Source organism: Myxocyprinus asiaticus, chromosome 41 (assembly GCF_019703515.2).
Source record: "Myxocyprinus asiaticus isolate MX2 ecotype Aquarium Trade chromosome 41, UBuf_Myxa_2, whole genome shotgun sequence".
Taxonomy (NCBI): Eukaryota; Metazoa; Chordata; class Actinopteri; order Cypriniformes; family Catostomidae; genus Myxocyprinus; species Myxocyprinus asiaticus.
The window spans coordinates 5,015,876-5,034,195 of record NC_059384.1 but is presented as its reverse complement, the minus strand read 5'-3'; the positions used below and the strand labels follow the sequence as shown (position 1 = coordinate 5,034,195).

The following is an 18,320-nucleotide window of genomic DNA, read 5'->3' as shown; positions in this document are numbered from 1 at the left end:
TTTATCTCATTTTTGGAGCTTCAAAGGCCTGATCACAATTCACTTGCATTTAGGGGTGGAACGATTCGTTCTGACGATTCAATTCGATTCGATTACGACTCTCTACATAACAACTGTGAAATCTGAAACCAGTAATTACAGATGAAATGCAATTTGCAGGCAGACAAGATTTAGGTTTTAATTGAGCAGGCTCAGCAGGGTTATAGAATGAAAAACTGTCTATTAGTAACATGTAAAGGCGATAACACGAGATGTGGTAACCTTGAGTCCCCTGTTCATTTTGGGATAGGGAAAGAGGCACCAGGCGGCTACACGGAGTCATCTCCGCTTGTCAAGATCAATCATGGGAATTCAAACGCATTTTTATGCAGGACTGTTTGCTGCACACACTGTGAAAAATATATATTTTTTTTATCTTTTCATGGCTGACGCGTGTCATTGACCAATTACAGGTGACTGTAATCAACTGGTTACTTTCCAATCAGAACAGTTTGAAATCGCCCCCTATTCTGTGACATTCAATATAAAAAGAATGAATTAACGAGTGAGTGTTTTCATTCACAGCCAATGTCTGCCCGCCAATCACATTTAAGCCCATTTCTGTTCATGGTTAAACTGTTTTATGGAGAAATGACACATTTTATGAAGATATAAAAGCAATATTAACATAATATATATCATAATCAGGGATGAAGGCAACAACAGTGAACTTAAGTTGGTCAGATGGATGCAAACAGTTTTGAATAATGACACAGAAAGCTGAACTTGGCAGTGTCTGATTGTCTGTCTATCTATCCATCCATCCATCCATCCATCAATCCATTCATTTTATCTTATGTAGGTTTGCAGGGTGAACTCAGCTCGGCTGCATATATTTTCTTTATTTCAAAGTGCACTGTCTTTCCCTTTAATCTCGTGCCCTGGTGGAAAAACCAGCTTAAGCTGGTAGCTGGTCATAAACTGGTCGAAGCTGGTCATGAGCTGGTCATACCTGGTCAAGCTGGTTTTTGGAAGATGGTAGCTGGTCGACCAGCATATGACCAGCTTGGACCAGCTCATGACCAGCTAATAACCAGCTTCAACCAGCTTATGACCAGTTTAAGCCAGCTACCACGTTCCAAAACACAGCTACCAGCTTAAGCTGGTTTTTCCACTAGGGCGTGCTCCACTCTGTGTCGGTTGCAAGACAGTTCATGTAATATGAGATGGACACATTGGGTATTAATATACAATGATAATTGATGCATCAAAATGGTATTTGATAGATCAATGCACCGCGACGCATCAATGCATTTACCCACCCCTACTTGCATTGTATGGACCTACAGAGCTTAAATATTCTTCTAAAAATCTTCATTTGTGTTCAGCAGAAGAATGAAAGTCATACATATGTGGGATGGCATGAGGGTGAGTAAATGATGAGAGAATTTTCATTTTTGGGTGAACTATCCCTTTAAGTCCTTTTTTTTTTTTTTTTTTACTCTAAATCACCTCCCTGCCAAGTAGGTGGCGATATGCACGAAGAATGCGAATCGCCAAAAACAAAAGAAGAATGTGGAAGTGAAAGTGAAAGTGGACATTTATATATTATAAAAAGGACTTAAATATGGATCTGTTTCTCACCCACACCTATCATATTGCTTCTGAAGACATAGATTAATGCTGCCTTCATGTGCTATCGGAATTATCCTACTTCCCTTTTCTGATGTTGTAATTACGAGTATGTCACGTTCAAGTGCTTTGTTGTCGGAAAACAACTTTTATTCACATATATTTCATAAGGAACTTTTATTTTGACACCATAAAAAATATTACTCAGCTTGCTGACGATAATGGAATTTTGGTCAAATACAAGCTATTATTACGGTGTAAAAATGTACAACATGCATCAAATAGTTGCTGATATACATAAATGAATATGACCAAAACGGTAAGTGCTGACAATTAACTGTATTTAGACACATGAATAAAACCTGTTAATTCTCTGAGTTTCCCAGTGTTAATTACGACTTGAGGGGTCATTCGTGTGCAACTTCCAAGTGGGAAACTTGTATTTACAATCATTCCGATAGCACATGAAGGCAGCATTAACCACTGGAGACTTATGGATTACTTTTTGCTGCCTTCATTCGCTTTTTTGAGCTTCAAAGTTCTGGCAGCCATTCAGTTGCATTGAATAGACCACCAAAGATACTTCTAAAAGTATCTACTTCTTTGTTTGTGTTCAGCAAAAGAAAGAAAGTCATACACATCTGGGATGGCATGAAGGTGAGTAAATCATGAAAATAAATTGCATTTTTGGGTGAACTATCCCTTTAAACTGAAGTGATTTGATTTCAGAGCCATATGATGTTCAGCAAAATCACTGATGACACCAGCCAATGACAGAAGGCATATTAGCAGATATAGGTACTGGAAACAAGAAGGTTTGGGATGTGTTTTCTGTCACAGTGGGTGTGGCCAAAGCAGGTGTGTTCTTTGCGGGCAGGTAAGCCGAGGGCTGGGCTGAAAGCATGGTTGGAGCAGGGGAGGAGGGTGTAACGGAGCTTCCATTGTCATTGTGTGGCGTTAGGTGTGACACACATGCACACGCACACCCGGCGTCCGTCAACAATCTTATGATGTCATTTCGGAATCTTACGCCAACCAGTGCGTAGAGCAGAGGGTTGAGGCAGCATCGCACATACGCTATGTTGCGTGTCACGTTTTCTTCTAAATGGACCCTGGTCCATTCGTCACAGGATTCTGGTATCGGTGTGAATATTCTGAGCAACAGTACAACCGTATAAGGTAGCTGGAACAGCAGGAATAGAACCACCAGTAGTGCCATCAGACGCAGTGTTCTCTGTCTACGCCAACCTTTTCCACCGGCACGGACTAACACGCGGCCTATCGCACCATAACAAACCACCATCGCCAAGCAAGGAATACAGAACCCTGCGATCTTTGCCACCTGGGCCCACAGCTTCCATTTACTCCCTTCGCTGGCCCACACATTCATGTCACACAAGAGGTCTGTTGAACCCATGTCTTCATTTACAGAGGAGAAGCGCAGGTCTGGCAGGCTTAGGAAAACAGAGGTCACTGCGACAGCGACCGCAGACAGTGTACTGTAGCACAGCGTGCTAGAATTCAGCCTCCGTGCGGCCCTGGTGCGAACCACCACCAAATAGCGATCAACACTAATGCATGCCAACAACAGCAGACCACTGTAGGTGTTGATGGCATACATACCACGATTTAGCTTGCACAGTGCCTCACCGAACACCCAGCTGCCGATCAACATCTCACCCGTCTGTAACGGCAACGTCAGCAGGAGCAGCATATCAGACAGAGCCAGGTAGAAAAGGAAGACATCAGTCATGCATCGAAGACGAAGGCGGCGGTACATTGCAAAAGTGCCGATGACCAGCCCGTTTCCAACTATGCCTAAAAAGAAGACAACGAGGAAGACTAACGTCCGGATGACTGTAATAGTGAGCTCCTGTCCTCTGCTGGCTTTGCATAGCTCCTCATAATCATCACTGGAGTTTCCACTGGTGGTGTAGTTGCTAAAATCATAATCATATGTAGATTTGTTTTCAGAACTTTCTGTTGTAGGACCTGTGGAGCATGGCAGAGAAACAGACATAGGGCTTATTAGTTCCAAGAATAGACACACAAATATGCTACTCATTGGGTAGATTTAAGATGTCCCCTTTTGCAGAGGTGTCATTCAATTATTCAGACAAGAAGATAAAACAATTTTCTGTGGTATCATTAATTAACATTTAGACTAGGTTTTGGATTTAATGAGAAGGATATAGCTGCAGGCAGAGCTCCAAAAAGGGGCTGGAGCTCCAAACTGCCAGCAAAGATATAGGGAGCCTCTAACCTAACCCTTTCCCTAACCCTAACCATGAGTGGAAGGGACGCCCCCTTTTGGAGTTGGTGCAACCCGCTTTTGGAGTAACCCCACCCCCTTCTGGAGTAACTCCGCCCTCTTGGAGATTCCACCCCCATTTGGAGGTCTCCAGCCTCCAGCTATACCTACTTGGATTTAATGGCCTTTACAACTGTTGTTTCAGGCATCCACCACTAGAGGCACTCTTGGGAACTGTCAAACCAGGACATGCAAACTGATGTAGAGTATTTGCTAAGTGACAGTAAAAGTACAAAAAACAGTGCAAGAAAGATTCTCAGCTGAGGATTTTATTTATTATTATTATTATTATTATTATTATTAATATATTTTTTTAGTAATGAAATTAGAATTTTTACTCTTACAATAGCCCATTAAATGAGTCTCTCTTGGTTTAACTTGCAGTGACTTTAGTGCACAAAATTATTCATGAAACACAACAGGTTTTCAAATCCTCACAAGTGTGGGATTAACAAAAGGCAGGAGTCTGACTATTTGTGTGTGTGTGTGTGTGTGTGTGTGTGTGTGTGTGTGTGTGTGTGTGTGTGTGTGTGATGATTACACAATGTAACACAATTTTTGTTCCTGGGTAGTAAGTGTTATTTCCTAATTGCTTATGCCTCAGAAGTATAGAAAATGGCTATTATTCCCCACAAAACTGGTTTACATGACCAGGACAGTGATATTTTGAAATGTTTCCAATGAGAAAGCAGGCGAATTTGTGTCTTTGCGTTCAAATAAAGTCAGAAAAAAACAGCATATGAATCCAAATTAACATGTATTTATACTAAAGTAATACAAAAATGACTACAAAAGATTTAGAAGTGAGTAGTTTTTCGAGATTTACAATTATAATGTAAATCACTTTCACGAATCAGCCCCCAAATGTAGTCTCCCATCATGTTCTCGTTATACTGTCCTTGGTAGCGGCATTCAATAGTCCAGTATATCCTGATGGAAGCGCTCACCTTGCTCCTCCGAGTACGCTTCCATGTTCTCCTTGAATTAATCAAGATGAGCATCAAGGATATGAACTCTGAGGGACACCCTGCAGCCCGTTGTGCCGTAGTTCTTCACCAGAGTCTCAACCAGCTCCACATAGTTTTCGGCCTTGTGATTGCCCAGGAAGCCCTGAACCACTGCGACAAAGCTGTTCCAAGCTGATTTCTCCTTACTAGTGAGCTTCTTGGGGAATTCATTGCACTCCAGGATCTTCTTTATCTGTGGTCCGATGAAGACACCGGCTTTGACCTTTGCCTCAGACAGCTTAGGGAAGAAGTCTTGAAGGTACTTGAAGGCTGCCGACTCCTTATCTAGAGCTCTGACAAATTGTTTCATAAGGCCCAATTTGATGTGCAGTGGTGGCATCAGCACCTTCCAGGGGTCCACCAGTGGCTCCCACATGACGTTGTTCCTCCCCACAGAGAACTCGGTCTGCTGTGGTAGTGTGCCTTTATGTCCCTGCTGTCCCAAAGGCAAAGATAGCAGGGAAACTTGGTAAAACCGCCTTGGAGACCCATCAGGAATGCCACCATTGTGAAGTCTCCTATGACCTCCCAGCCGTACTCATCATACTTCAAGGCGTCCAGCAAGGTCTCGATATGTATCCACTTAGGCAGCTGGAACTAAACTGAACTGGTGGTCTTAAGGCCCCTGTATTTATACTACTGTTTATATTACTGGAAAGTTCTAGAAGTTACTCCCAAGTTTACTCAGCACTGAATCTATCTGGAATGTTCTGGAAAATAGGTACATTTCAAAATATCACAGTCCTGGTCACAAAAGCAAAGTTTGTGGGGAATAATAGCCATTTTCTATACTTTTGAGGCATAAGCAATTAGTAAATAACACTGGCTACCCAGGAACCAAAAATAAATAAATAAATAAATAAATAAATAATAATAATAATAATAATAATAATGTTTATTATTACATGTCATGCATACAAACCCTCGGACCATACAGTTTATCATCAAAGTGGGTTTCATTTTAATCCTTGCAGGGCACTATATCAGAAACATGTTTCAAGTTTATTTTACCTTTATGTAATTAGTTTATTGCCTATTATTGACTATAATGGGTGCTATTATTAAATAATATTAAAAGTACTAAAGACTAAAGAGTTATATGAAAGGTCACATTGATTTTATTATTTAAAAAAAAAAACTTAAAATCAAAATAAATGCAAAACATTATAAAATGTAAATATATTTTTAAAAAATAGAAAACAATTCTATTTAGAAATAGAATAGTGATCAAATTACAATAATAAAAAAACTGCATCACAACAGCAAAACATAAAAATAACAACTGTATCACAACAACAAAAATTGCATATTGAATGTCAAAGCATGGCAAGGTCACACAATAGTCACCTCAAAGCAAAATGTGCATAAAAAAATCAAGATTTTCCTTATAGACTGACACTGATTTCCGAAGTCACACAAAATTCACCCCCCAAAACAAAATATTCTTAAAAAATCCAGATTTTAATTAGTGGCTTCCAAAAACATGATCAAGGATTCCACATAGGCTCCATTAAATCCATCAAATCTAGTAAACAAAAATAAAAGTGTTTCGACATAAGCAATATATGTCAATCATAAATTCAAGCACGTGCAGTTTTTGATATCGTATAGCGTTGTGGTTATTAAGCTGTGAAGGTGAGCGTTGGCAAAGCGCTGTATAAATGAAAAACTATTATTATTTCTTCTGTGATGCATGCACCTGTTTAAAGTCATACAAGCAAATACATTAAATTACATTGCTGGTGCATGAGTAGCCTTCATTCTAGGCTATTTAAAGTTTAAACTAGTCTTTATAACTGTTTCATAGTAACATGACCCTGCTTATGGTACGAAAGAAAGAAAAAGTTCACAATAACATTCAGTTACTATAGTAGCCTAACAAATGCCACATTAGTGACAAAGGTGTCACTGATAAAATGTTACTTTTAGTGTCGGGTGTGTTTTGCGGCTAACAAGAGCACGAAAGATCCCTCAACAGACTCTTTAAATAACGTTTTCGGATGAAATTGTACTCATTCCGCGACTAATCGCGTGCCACTGTCTGCCTGTCGTTGGTATGAGTCTGACATCACGCTCGTGCTATCAGTCATCATTGCGTGCCAACGCGCTTTAAAACGCTTTCGTGCGGAGCTGGTACCTTTATTTCGGCAGGAATGGGTGAGAAGAGCAGACTGCGTCGAGATAGCTGTTTGTAATGCACCTGTGGAGAAACAGTTTGCAATGCACCTGTGGAGGGACTCTGTGGTTGGGAAGAGAGGCGTAATGATGATGCTATGGACCTGTGCGAAATTATACTCAACGCATCTCATATTTAAGGCAATGACAGCTTCAGAAATAACAGTAAGCTATCAAATATTTATTTAATTAAAGCTATATACAATAAATGAAAAATGTATTTAATAAACAGTGGTTTGAATAGTTCTTAAAGTATTAACTTCATGATATGTCGGATTTGAGTTCACTTTTGACAGTGGCAAAGATCTGATGTTTTTGCCTCGAGAATGTGAAATTAAAACAGATTTAATATATAACTAAATCACATTTTATTAGTTGCAACAATAAATAAAGAACGAGACAGAACAATTAGGCTGTTTAATACATAAACAGTTTTACATTTTTCTCTTCATCCGGCACAATTTATCAGTTTATCATCTATATATATATATATATATATATAAAATAAAAAAATGTAGGTTTTTTATTTATTATTATTTGTCTTAAGCTGATGTTTTTCGTTTCAGAATTGCATGCTCTTTAATACATCTTTTAATATTAAGCAGTGAGAGGCGTCAGCGGATTGTTATGGTTGTAGAATCTCTAGATAGGGCAGACCGGGGCTAGTTGTCACACTTTTTTATATTCCAGTGAATATTGCTCAGAGTAGATAAGTCTATTTCTGCATAGACACATACAATAAGGTAGCCAACTGGTTGCAAGCTATTGAACATTTCCACTGTTATTGCCTAGAAAAAAAAGATATTGAACATGAGTTGACCTTTTGTGACAACATACCTAATAGCGGGGTATGTTATCACAGTATGGGGTATGAGTTGTCACAATGGAACAGTGGAAACACCCACACTTAGTAAACATATACATACATGACAATTAGCTTTTTCACGCCTATATAATACAAAAATACAACTAGTAGCCTACTGCCTTTATGACCTTATAATTGGACTTTTTTTAATAACAATAATTATTATCTATTTTTGTGCATGTAGTGTATGCGTGCATCTGTAAACCTGCAATATTTTGAACTGAATAATATGAGTGTAGCACAAACCTATCTTTGACTCACCTGTAAGTGCCATTCCAAAACTTTCAGTATAAGTTGTTCTGAGTCTTCACTGTAATTCAGACCTCAGTGGATTGTGTCTGAAGCTCTCTGCTCTTTGGGGGCCAGAGTCTTTCTGAAAAAATGATGCTGTGCCTGTCACCCTATTTGTATTTTTCACTTCTTTGTTTTGCCCCATATTTCCCACCAAAACATTCAGAGCACCAAAACCAACAAACACTTCAGAAGAAGGCGTGTTTTAAGTGTGGTTGTCTTCACACCATCTTGGGGTGTTGCATCAAAAACAACTATTGTGATACCAATTTTCATAAATGCATGTTCTTGTGCCATCTCTTTGCCATCACATATTGCAAGTTGCACGTTGCATCACTTTAAGATGACTTGAATGCAGGAAGTTTTGTTATTGTTTCTCTTTGCCAATATCTTAATCTTATTTTAAATGATCATTCTAAGACGCATTAAACAATTATCTGTTGTTTCGTAACTTTTATGTTGGTATACATTTTTATTTTGGCTATATTTGATCAAAAACAGAACCAAAAGTAAAACAAGCACACAAGGCATCTAAATATGATGATAATGTTTAAAAACTCATAATTTTACTTTACTTCAGGGTACTTTTGCTCTACAATAAATGTAAGTATCCTTTTGGGATTTATTATTATGATATAAGGGCCAATTTGTTTTTTGTCAGTGGATTCAATATAAATGATGGCATACATTTAAATGTAATTTATGGTGTTTGGCAGCAGTTTGACATTGTGAGTGGCATGACAAAGTCTAGTATGCTACAGATGTTTGTGTAACTGGTCTGGATCCCTGGGTTGGTCTTGAGTTCAGCAGGATGTCATACTGGTTTCTCTGGGTGTAGAGACCATGCAGGTTATTGTGGTTTTAATGTAATCAGTGGAATCTGAGGTTGACTCTGTACAGGGGTGTATGAGTATGGCACAAAAACACCCCAACCTTTTAAACTAGGGTGGAAATGACAAAATTATTTTGTTACAGAACATTGTAAGGTAAAGCAAATATGTCATGTCCCATTCTACAGGATACAATTCTTTAAAAATGTTCATTCTATATCTGTGTCTTGGCTTTCTTTTAGTGTGCATCATAGTGTAAAAATTAGTGGTGAATTTTCTGTCTTTTATATATACTATACACAAGGGCTATATCTCACAAATGTGCATTTTCTCTGGCAGAGGCTGTGTATGCTGGTTTAACACACCCTCTTAAAGAATTACCACAAACATTTATTTTGACTCGTCCCTCCTTTTCTTAAAAAAAAAAAAAAGCTAAATCTGCGTTACAGTGAGACACTTACAGTAGATGTGAATGGGGACAATTTTTGGAAGTTTTAAAGGCGGAAATGTGAAGCTTACAATTTATAAAATCACTTACATTAGGGTTGTGCCAACAGACGATGATCTCGGGGATCGATGATGGACAGAGTGATCGCCAATAGCTGATGTCTTTGATGATGTCAAGACGATATTTGGCTCGTTTTCCCATTAATGTATTAAATTATTATTATTATTATTATTATTATTATTAGGCTATTATTATTATCAAATTAATATCACAAATAATTTGCCTGTAGACAAACACGCGCTTGAAGAAACACACTTTATTATATTATTAAGAACAGATGACAGAAAAGCCGTCTATGCGCATGTATGACACGCTGTTTGTTCGGAGGCATGCAGTCTCGTGGAACACGTGCATGTAAAAGGTTCTCACTCTTTCTTTGTTTCTGTCTTCTGATTTTTTATTATGCAAGAACAGTATTGTCTATGAGTGCTGCAACTGACCTCAGACATCTCAGCTCAGGAGATGCTTTGAGTTTTCACTTTATTTCCACAGAGCAGTTCATTGTGACCACAACTCCGCAGCCTATACACCTGTGATTAAAACTTAAAATAATACAAAAACACATTCACCTCGAATTATGATTAATATTTCAATGATTATTATCATCATTATTGTTATTATTTTTACATTTATAATTGTTTTTATGTCTTCATTTGTGTAAGTAATTTTCCGCCTGCATGTTTAGACGGAGACTTGCCTGACGGCAAATGGAAAGGTGGTTACTTATGTATATATACACTACTGGTCAAAAGTTTTGAAACACTTACTCATTCTTTATTATAATTTTTTTTCACATTTTAGAATAATAGTAAAGTCATCAAAACTATGGAATAACATAAATGGAACTATGGGAATTATGTTGTGACTAAACAAAATCCAAAATAAATCAAAACTGTGTTATATTTTAGCATCTTCAAAGGAGTCACCCTTTGCCTAGAATTTGCAGACATGAACTCTTGACATTTTCTCAACCAACTTCTTGAGGTATCACCCTGGGATTCTTTTTAAACAGTATTGAAGGAGTTCCCATCTATGTTGGGCACTTATTGGCTGCTTTTCTTTATTATTTGGGCTAAGTCATAAATTAAAAAAAAAAAAAAAAAAAAAAATTATTATTAAATTTTAGTTTTATAATGAAATAAATTAATATGGTGGCACAATTATATTTTTGTCTACAAAACTAATTTCAAACATTTAAGCATACGCCTTCAGATCAAAAGATTTTTAAGATCATGAAAAACATTTCAGCCAAGTGTTTCAAAACTTTTGACCGGTAGTGTGCGTATATATATATATATATATATATATATATATATATTGATATATATATATATATATTATTTTGATGATCACTTCGTTATTTTAATTGCTTTTTCGTTTTGTTTGGAGTGCAGTTTGAATTAAGAAATGTATTTGATTTAAGTTTTTCGTTTTTAAAATAAATTAATGTCATTTTCAATGCAATCACTTAAGCAAGAATATTCATCAATCCCTCAGGCTGGGAGTTTCTGATATAATTGGATATTACGATATATATATATATATATATATGAGGGAACAAAACGAATTTATTCACACACATGATGTATTTTCCCGGACAAGGAAATTCCCCACCAGTAGATGAAGTAGGTTAGTTTCCAAAGAGATGTTGCCCTTCACAACTGTTGTAAAGCCATCTTTCAAAAAGTTGAACAACACACATTTTAATTGCACTTAATTTTTTCAAGTTTCATTTGAATTCAATATCGGGTATTGGCAATCTCACAGGCTGACGATAGGACGATCTGACTATAGAGAAGATCACCCAACCCTAACACACAATATGTCTCCTCAATGTTCACATGATACTTACGACACTAGTTTAATGGCAGTTTCCATTGTGACTGCTTACCCAATTTTCGGTGCATGTTGTTACAAGAAGTCAGCGTGTGTTCAATGAACTCTATATGTTTTCCTAGGCAATAGCGTTTATCGTAGCCAATACCTTAATGTGTGAGGCAATGCAGAAATTGACTTTCAAAATAATTCTTCAGTGCCCTGAGAAATATTCACTGAAGCAACAAAGTCTGAAAACTAGCCCTGGTCTCCTCTATATTTGTACACACACTGAGAATTTTATTAGGTCAGCCAATAGTGTGACAGCAGTGTAATGTATAAAATCATACAGATATGGGTCATGAGCTTCAGTTCATTTTCACATCAACCATCACAATGGGGGTAAAATGTGATCTCAGTGATTTGGACTATGGCATGTTTTCTATAACTGCTGATCTCCTGGGATTTTCACGCACAACAGTCTATAGAATTTACTCAGAATGGTGCCAAAAACTAAAAACATCCAGTGAGGGGCAGTTCTGTGGACGGAAACACCTTGTTGATGAGAGAAGTCAACAGAGAGTGGTCAGACTGGTTCGAGCTGACAGAAAGGCTACGGTAACTCAGATAACCCCTCTGTACAATTGTAGTGAACAGAATAGCATCCCAGAATGCACAACACGTCGAACCTTGAGGCAGATGGGCTACAACTGCAGAAGACCAGGTTGGGAACTTTATTAGGACCATTATTGTGTTCCTAATAAAGTGCTCAGTGAGTGGATATACTGTACTAACATTTATAATGAGTATTTCTATTTAAACAATGCTGTATTCGTCAAACTTTCTGGTCATTGAAGAATAATTCACTTGCAGCAATAACAGCTTTGCAGACCTTAGGCATAGCATCCATTTGTTAAGATTTCAGCTGAAGTGTCATGCGTTTTGTAGCATTTCCCATAGGTGTGACTGACTTGTTGGAAACTTCAATCAGACTTTTCAATCTAACTTTTCCCACATCAGATCAACACCCCAAACTTGGATTCATCTATCCATAATACTCTTTTTTTTTATTTTTTTATGTGTGTGTTTACCATGCAATCTCTGCCCATTCTTCCCTTTACTGCTTTTTTGTCAGTTTCAGATAGTGTTTGTTTAAAAATAAAGTGATATCTAGGTAGAGATGAATGAAATCTAAATAATTTAGAGGGCACTTCTTCCCTCTCTTTTTCTCATACAATGCCCTCCACCCTTTCTCTTACTCACTGTTTCCCACCCATTTCTCTGTTTTGTTCTGAGTAGTTTGAGGTTGGCAGGGTGTTGATGGGTACAAGGTTTACTGAAGCATGCTATACACCATTCAGGAAAACACACACACACAGAAACCACATTTGACCTGTCACCTTAACCTTTTTTTTTCTTTTTCTCTTGCTTGTGGAAAGCAATAACTGGCCAAGGGATTTCTGCGGGCGAAGTATTAGGTTTTATTGAGAGTGCAAAGTGCGAACATGAGGTTAAAGCATTGAATTATTAAATTGAATATACACATGGCAATTAAAGACCTTTATGAAGTAATCATATGCTGAAATGTATAATCCGTGGAGGACAAAATATGATTTCAAAATTGAATTTTTTATATTTGCTGCATTATGCAACAATATAATGATTAGTATGATTTAAAGAAAGTTGTCAATTGAAGTCATTATAAGAATTGAACAGGTACAGATGAAAGAGATTTAAAACCCTGGACTCATGAGCTGGTAGATATTTTGTGCAACTAATTTTGTCTGAATGCGAGATAGGTTGCGCAGTCTCTCAGGACGCATACTCATTTGGTGCAACTGGACAAGTTCCAATCTGAATAATTGAATTGAATGCAGAAAATGTGTTGTGGTATATACTGTGTAGCCCGTACAGTTCAGAGTGGGAAAATGTACAGCTACAGTGGCCAGTGAATGCCAAATTTTACCATACACTTAGATTTGTTAACAGCCATTTTTAAGTTTCTTGTCAAATCACAATCAAAGGCGTCTTGCAGGTCACTGCAGATAAGCAAAATCAGCTAAATTACCCACCACTGTGCATGCATTTGGCTGGTGGTGTGTGTTAATTTGCACCCGGCTGTTGCAACATGCAGACTGCATGCTATCATAACACTTTCAGATCAGCAATTTCCCATGCTGTGTTTTGCTTTTTTGTATGTAGTTGTCAAGAAACAGTGTGTTTCTCACAAATATCGAATGCTGAATTCACACATACATATGCATTAAAAAAATTATTATTTTTTTTTTAACACAGATAGACAGTTCTTCAGATAATCTTATACTGTGAGAGTTGAGTACTGGGCATACTTTTGAATTCTCACCAGATCTCTTTAAGATATTGATCATTAGGGCAGCTTTGGCATAATATGTGTAACAGGATGTGACATGTATTGCTGGTAGCATGTAGCAGCAACAGACTTGGCAATACCAAACTATTTCCTGTTATTTACAGTATATAGTCCTGTATAATTTGGTTATGATTTATGTAATGAATTAAATTTTACAGCATAGTTAGATACGGATGTATACACAGTTTTGTTTCCTGCCAAACCATTCAAAGGTCTGAGAAACAATTGAAATGAATATAGACGTTGCATTTAGTCATTGATTAAACTATTTTAATGCTTATTCTCAATCAAGGTTTTTATTTAAGGTTTGTTGATGGTGTGCATTAAATTGTTTTATTTGAAATTATTTGTGCCTTCATATTAGTTTTTCCTGTTTGAAATTTGATTATTTCAGTGGAGTTGTTATAAATATACGGTAGCAACACACTCTCATAAGGAAACTGATGTATACTTGTACAAACAGTGGGGTTCAACAGTCTGAGACCACTTGTGAAATGTATCTACTGGTACTTTGTAATTTAAAAAAAAATGTTTAACTACAAATTATATGATCCCATAACAACTTGTGAAAAGTTTAATTGAAAATTTTTCATGAATTTCAGAATTTATTCATATTTGTAATGTTTCCCTTTTGCTTTAATGGAAGCATGCACTCAAGCTGTCATGGATTCCACAGGTTTGCACAAAACCTGATCATATTATCCAGCATGATTTGAACATTTTCTGAAGAGCATCTTGTGTGCTTCAGTGGAAGTAAAGAAGTTTGACCTTTTGTACAAAGGAATTAACGTGTCACAAATGTGCTTATTTGATTAGTGACATAGAAATAGAGCAGAATCTTTTACATTTCTTCTGAATTTTTGCATCATAACCTTTCTTGAAAATCTAATTATTAGTGCTGTCTATTTAATGCGTTAATTCAGTGTGATTAATTATATAAAAAAATAATGTGTTAAAAAAACGAAAGCAATTAATCATGTCCCCATAATAAGGAATATTCCTTTCATATGAGCAATTCAAGCTTGGAATACCACCTGTTTTCCCCAGGGGGCAGTAAGCGAAACTCGCTCTAAAAGGCAATGCACAGTTTATAGAGACAGAGAACAAACCACAGAAAGCAGACAACACCAGATGAGAACGTGTACTTGCATTTAGACACAGCTTGATGGAGCACAAATCCGAAGGCAGGAATCTCAAGACATGTTTTTCTAAGTTTCAAACTTAGTTTAACTTGACACCACAACCTAAAAACAGTATGTTCATGATGCGACGCAACCGAGACGCTCCAAAAGCGTCCGTCTGACGCAGGTGTACATTGACACATCCTTAGACAAGACCTTATAATAAACCTTGAAGTGATTGACTGATTCAACTGCAAAATGGATTAAAGTGAACTCTTGGCCAAAGATAGTCTTATGTTCAATAATATGGAATAATAAATATATTGCATTGTTAAGCCAGTTTTTGTAGTGTCTTTTTTAATGCATTACTTGTGTGCCACAATTATGTAATGCATTTGAATTATCTTTATTATTTTTATATATTATATATATTTTATTTATAATTATTTAAATATAACAATTTATTATTATATAAGATAATCATTATATGTTTAATTATTCTTTTTTGAGGTGCTTTCTCAGCAAATATTTATGTATGCAATTAATTCGATTGATTAATCGGCATACCATGTCATTAATTTGATCAGATGTTTTAATCCATTGACAGCCTTACTTATTATTTCAAGATTGAAATGAAAACAAAACAAAAATATCCCAAATTTTCAATGTGATCTCAGACTTTTTGGACCCCACTCTACTTGTTTTGATGCATTCTATTTAGACTTTGAAAATTACAAAGTCAGAAGTCATGTCTTAATTACTCTAAATAGACTCTTGCTATCCTCACAGTAGTTTTTTTTTTTATATATAGATTTGCTTTTATATGAACTTTTTTTATATATAAAGAAGTATATTTTAAAAAAAATACAATTGTCACTTCTGCTGATTTCACACTAGCTGTCAAACCTTTTTGCTTGTCTAGCTCTCGTGTGTTCACAGTAAAAATTTTCCGCAAACAGCCTGTAACCTCACGCAAATCAGCCACATGTCGTATGTTTATATATAGGTACCTGGGTCTGGAGATCCCCTAATGGCACATATGTAGCGGATGCTGAAACACAATGTAAAAAACAACAACAAAAAAAATAGAACAAAAGAGAACGTCTTTGCAGGTAAAAAAATAAATTCTATGTAATTAAACTGAATATGCTTTCCTTGTGTTGACTTTATAGTTTCTGGCATTAAATCATGCATGACATGAGCTTTTTCCTGTTTTAGCTACAAATTATCAGGAAAACCTCTTGCAATTGATGTTAAATTTGCAAAAATAAAACAAATATAAAACTATTCTGTTTGTCGTGGTGACAATGGAGTCTCAGCTTTTATATATTATTTCCTAATAATATCTACATTTGAGACAGCTTTCTTTTGCAATATTTTGCATTTCTTCAGAGGCAAACCTGTGACTACTAAGTGACTACTTTTTCATATTAAGAAAATATTAGAGTCTTGCATTCTTGATTATAGTCTGTGGACAAGCCTGAGTCAGGTATTACAAGTAAACAATTTTAAATACATTTTCCCCTTTAATGCATTCCAATTTTTTCAGTTTCAAGTGTTTCACAGTGAGAACAACACATCTTTCAGTTGTTCCAATGTATAAAAACATTTTACAATAGACTACTTCAGTTTAATGAAATGCAAACCTGAGACAGGATTTTGTATTTAAATTATAACTGAGACAAACAGCAACTAAACGGAAATGATTATTTTTGTCATGATAATGATGTTAATGTTTAATAATTTTACAGACATGGAAAGTTTGCATGAGTTCTGGTTATCAGGTAAAACTAAGTATGCACCAGATCATTCGTCTGTAATTTTTCTACTAAGTAGAATAGGGTTAAACGTTACATAGCTTATTATACACCGATCAGCCACAACATTAAAACCACCTGCCTAATATTGTGCATGCCCCCCTCATGCCGACAAAACAGCACCAACCTGCATCTCAGAATAGCATTCTGAGATGATACTCTTCACACCACAATTGTACAGAGCGGATATCTGAGTTACCGTAGACTTTGTCAGTTTGAACCAGTCTGGCCATTCTCTGTTGACCTCTCTCATCAACAAGGCGTTTCCATCCTCAGAACTGCCCCTCACTGGATGTTTTTTGTTTCTGGCACCATTCTGTGTCAATTCTAGAGACTGTTGTGTGTGAAAATCCCAGGAGATCAGCAGTTACAGAAATACTCAAACCAGCCCGTCTGGCACCAACTATCATGCCACAGTCCAAATCACTGATATCACATTTTTTCCCCATTCTGATGGTTGATGCGAACATTAACTGAAGCTCCTGACCCATATCTGCATGATTTATTGCAGATTTTATGAGAGGGACTTACACAATATTAGGCAGGCGGTTTTAATGTTGTGGCTGATCGGTGTATATGTACTGCAAGAGAACGCCATTCAACTGGTGAGCTAAAATACTGGTGTACAGAACAGCTTGAGATAGGACCTGGGAAATGTGTCCATTAGAAAGGAAAATGTATTCAATATATTACATAAAACAGCAAAGCTCTAAAGTGCAAGTCATGCCTCCAAACCACATGTTATGAGACAGCTTACCATGAGATTGTGGTAAAATCAAATTCTCGTGAAATCAATGTCTGAACTATGACTCACAGAGAGGCTACAAAGAAAAGGTGGTCTCAAAGACATATTTATTTCTCTTTCAATACCATCTAGGAAGTGTTTCACAGATAAAAGTGCTACAAAAAGAATGAAATTTATAAAATGTGATTTACTAACAAAGATGATATTAATGTACAGTTCATTTCTTTTTTTTTCTTTTTTTTTTTTTTTTTACAGAAAATGAGAGACAGGCCAAAATTCATTTTTGTTGTAAATAAGATTATACCACAAGTGCTGTCGATTAACGTAACTTATATTGAACCCGCAATATTCCTTTAACAAGCATGCTGATTCTGAAAAACTTTATTAGGGGCAAAATTGTGTGGGACAGTCGTAATGTTTGAAAAACTGATAGAAATACTTTTCACACAATAAATATTGAAATGGTTTATGTTTATTTCATAGCTTAAACATGTAATAATTTGTATTTGTATAATAGATTTCCATAGTTTAATACTGAAAGTCTGGGTCTGCGACAAGGCGAAAATACTAAAATCTGTACATAAAAGGCATTTGAAATGTACCAAAAATAAATGAAGTCTCCATGTCAGTTGTAATGTGAAAAAATTTGATATCTGTTCGTTTTAATAAAAATCAACATGAAAGTGCCCGAAGTTGAGGAAACGCCCACCTGAAGCAGAAGTATATTTAGTCAAGTTTTGCAAGCAGAAAGCAAAATTAAATACTTCTAGACTTTGAAATTGGATACCCAAGTGCATCCCATATGAAGTAAAATTTCTTATGAGATAATAATGAA

General features: G+C 36.3%; 1 protein-coding gene across 1 annotated transcript; it reads right to left on the bottom strand.

Annotated features, from left to right (window-relative positions):
• Positions 1-8,327, bottom strand: LOC127431571 (C-C chemokine receptor type 7-like). Its single transcript, XM_051682039.1, has 2 exons — positions 8,231-8,327; positions 1-3,603 (listed from the first exon to the last, which is right to left on the bottom strand). The coding sequence occupies exons 1-2, from the start codon at positions 8,241-8,243 to the stop codon at positions 2,363-2,365; spliced, it is 1,254 nt and encodes a 417-aa protein (XP_051537999.1). The 5' UTR covers positions 8,244-8,327; the 3' UTR covers positions 1-2,362.
• Positions 8,328-18,320: the final 9,993 nt, after the last annotated feature.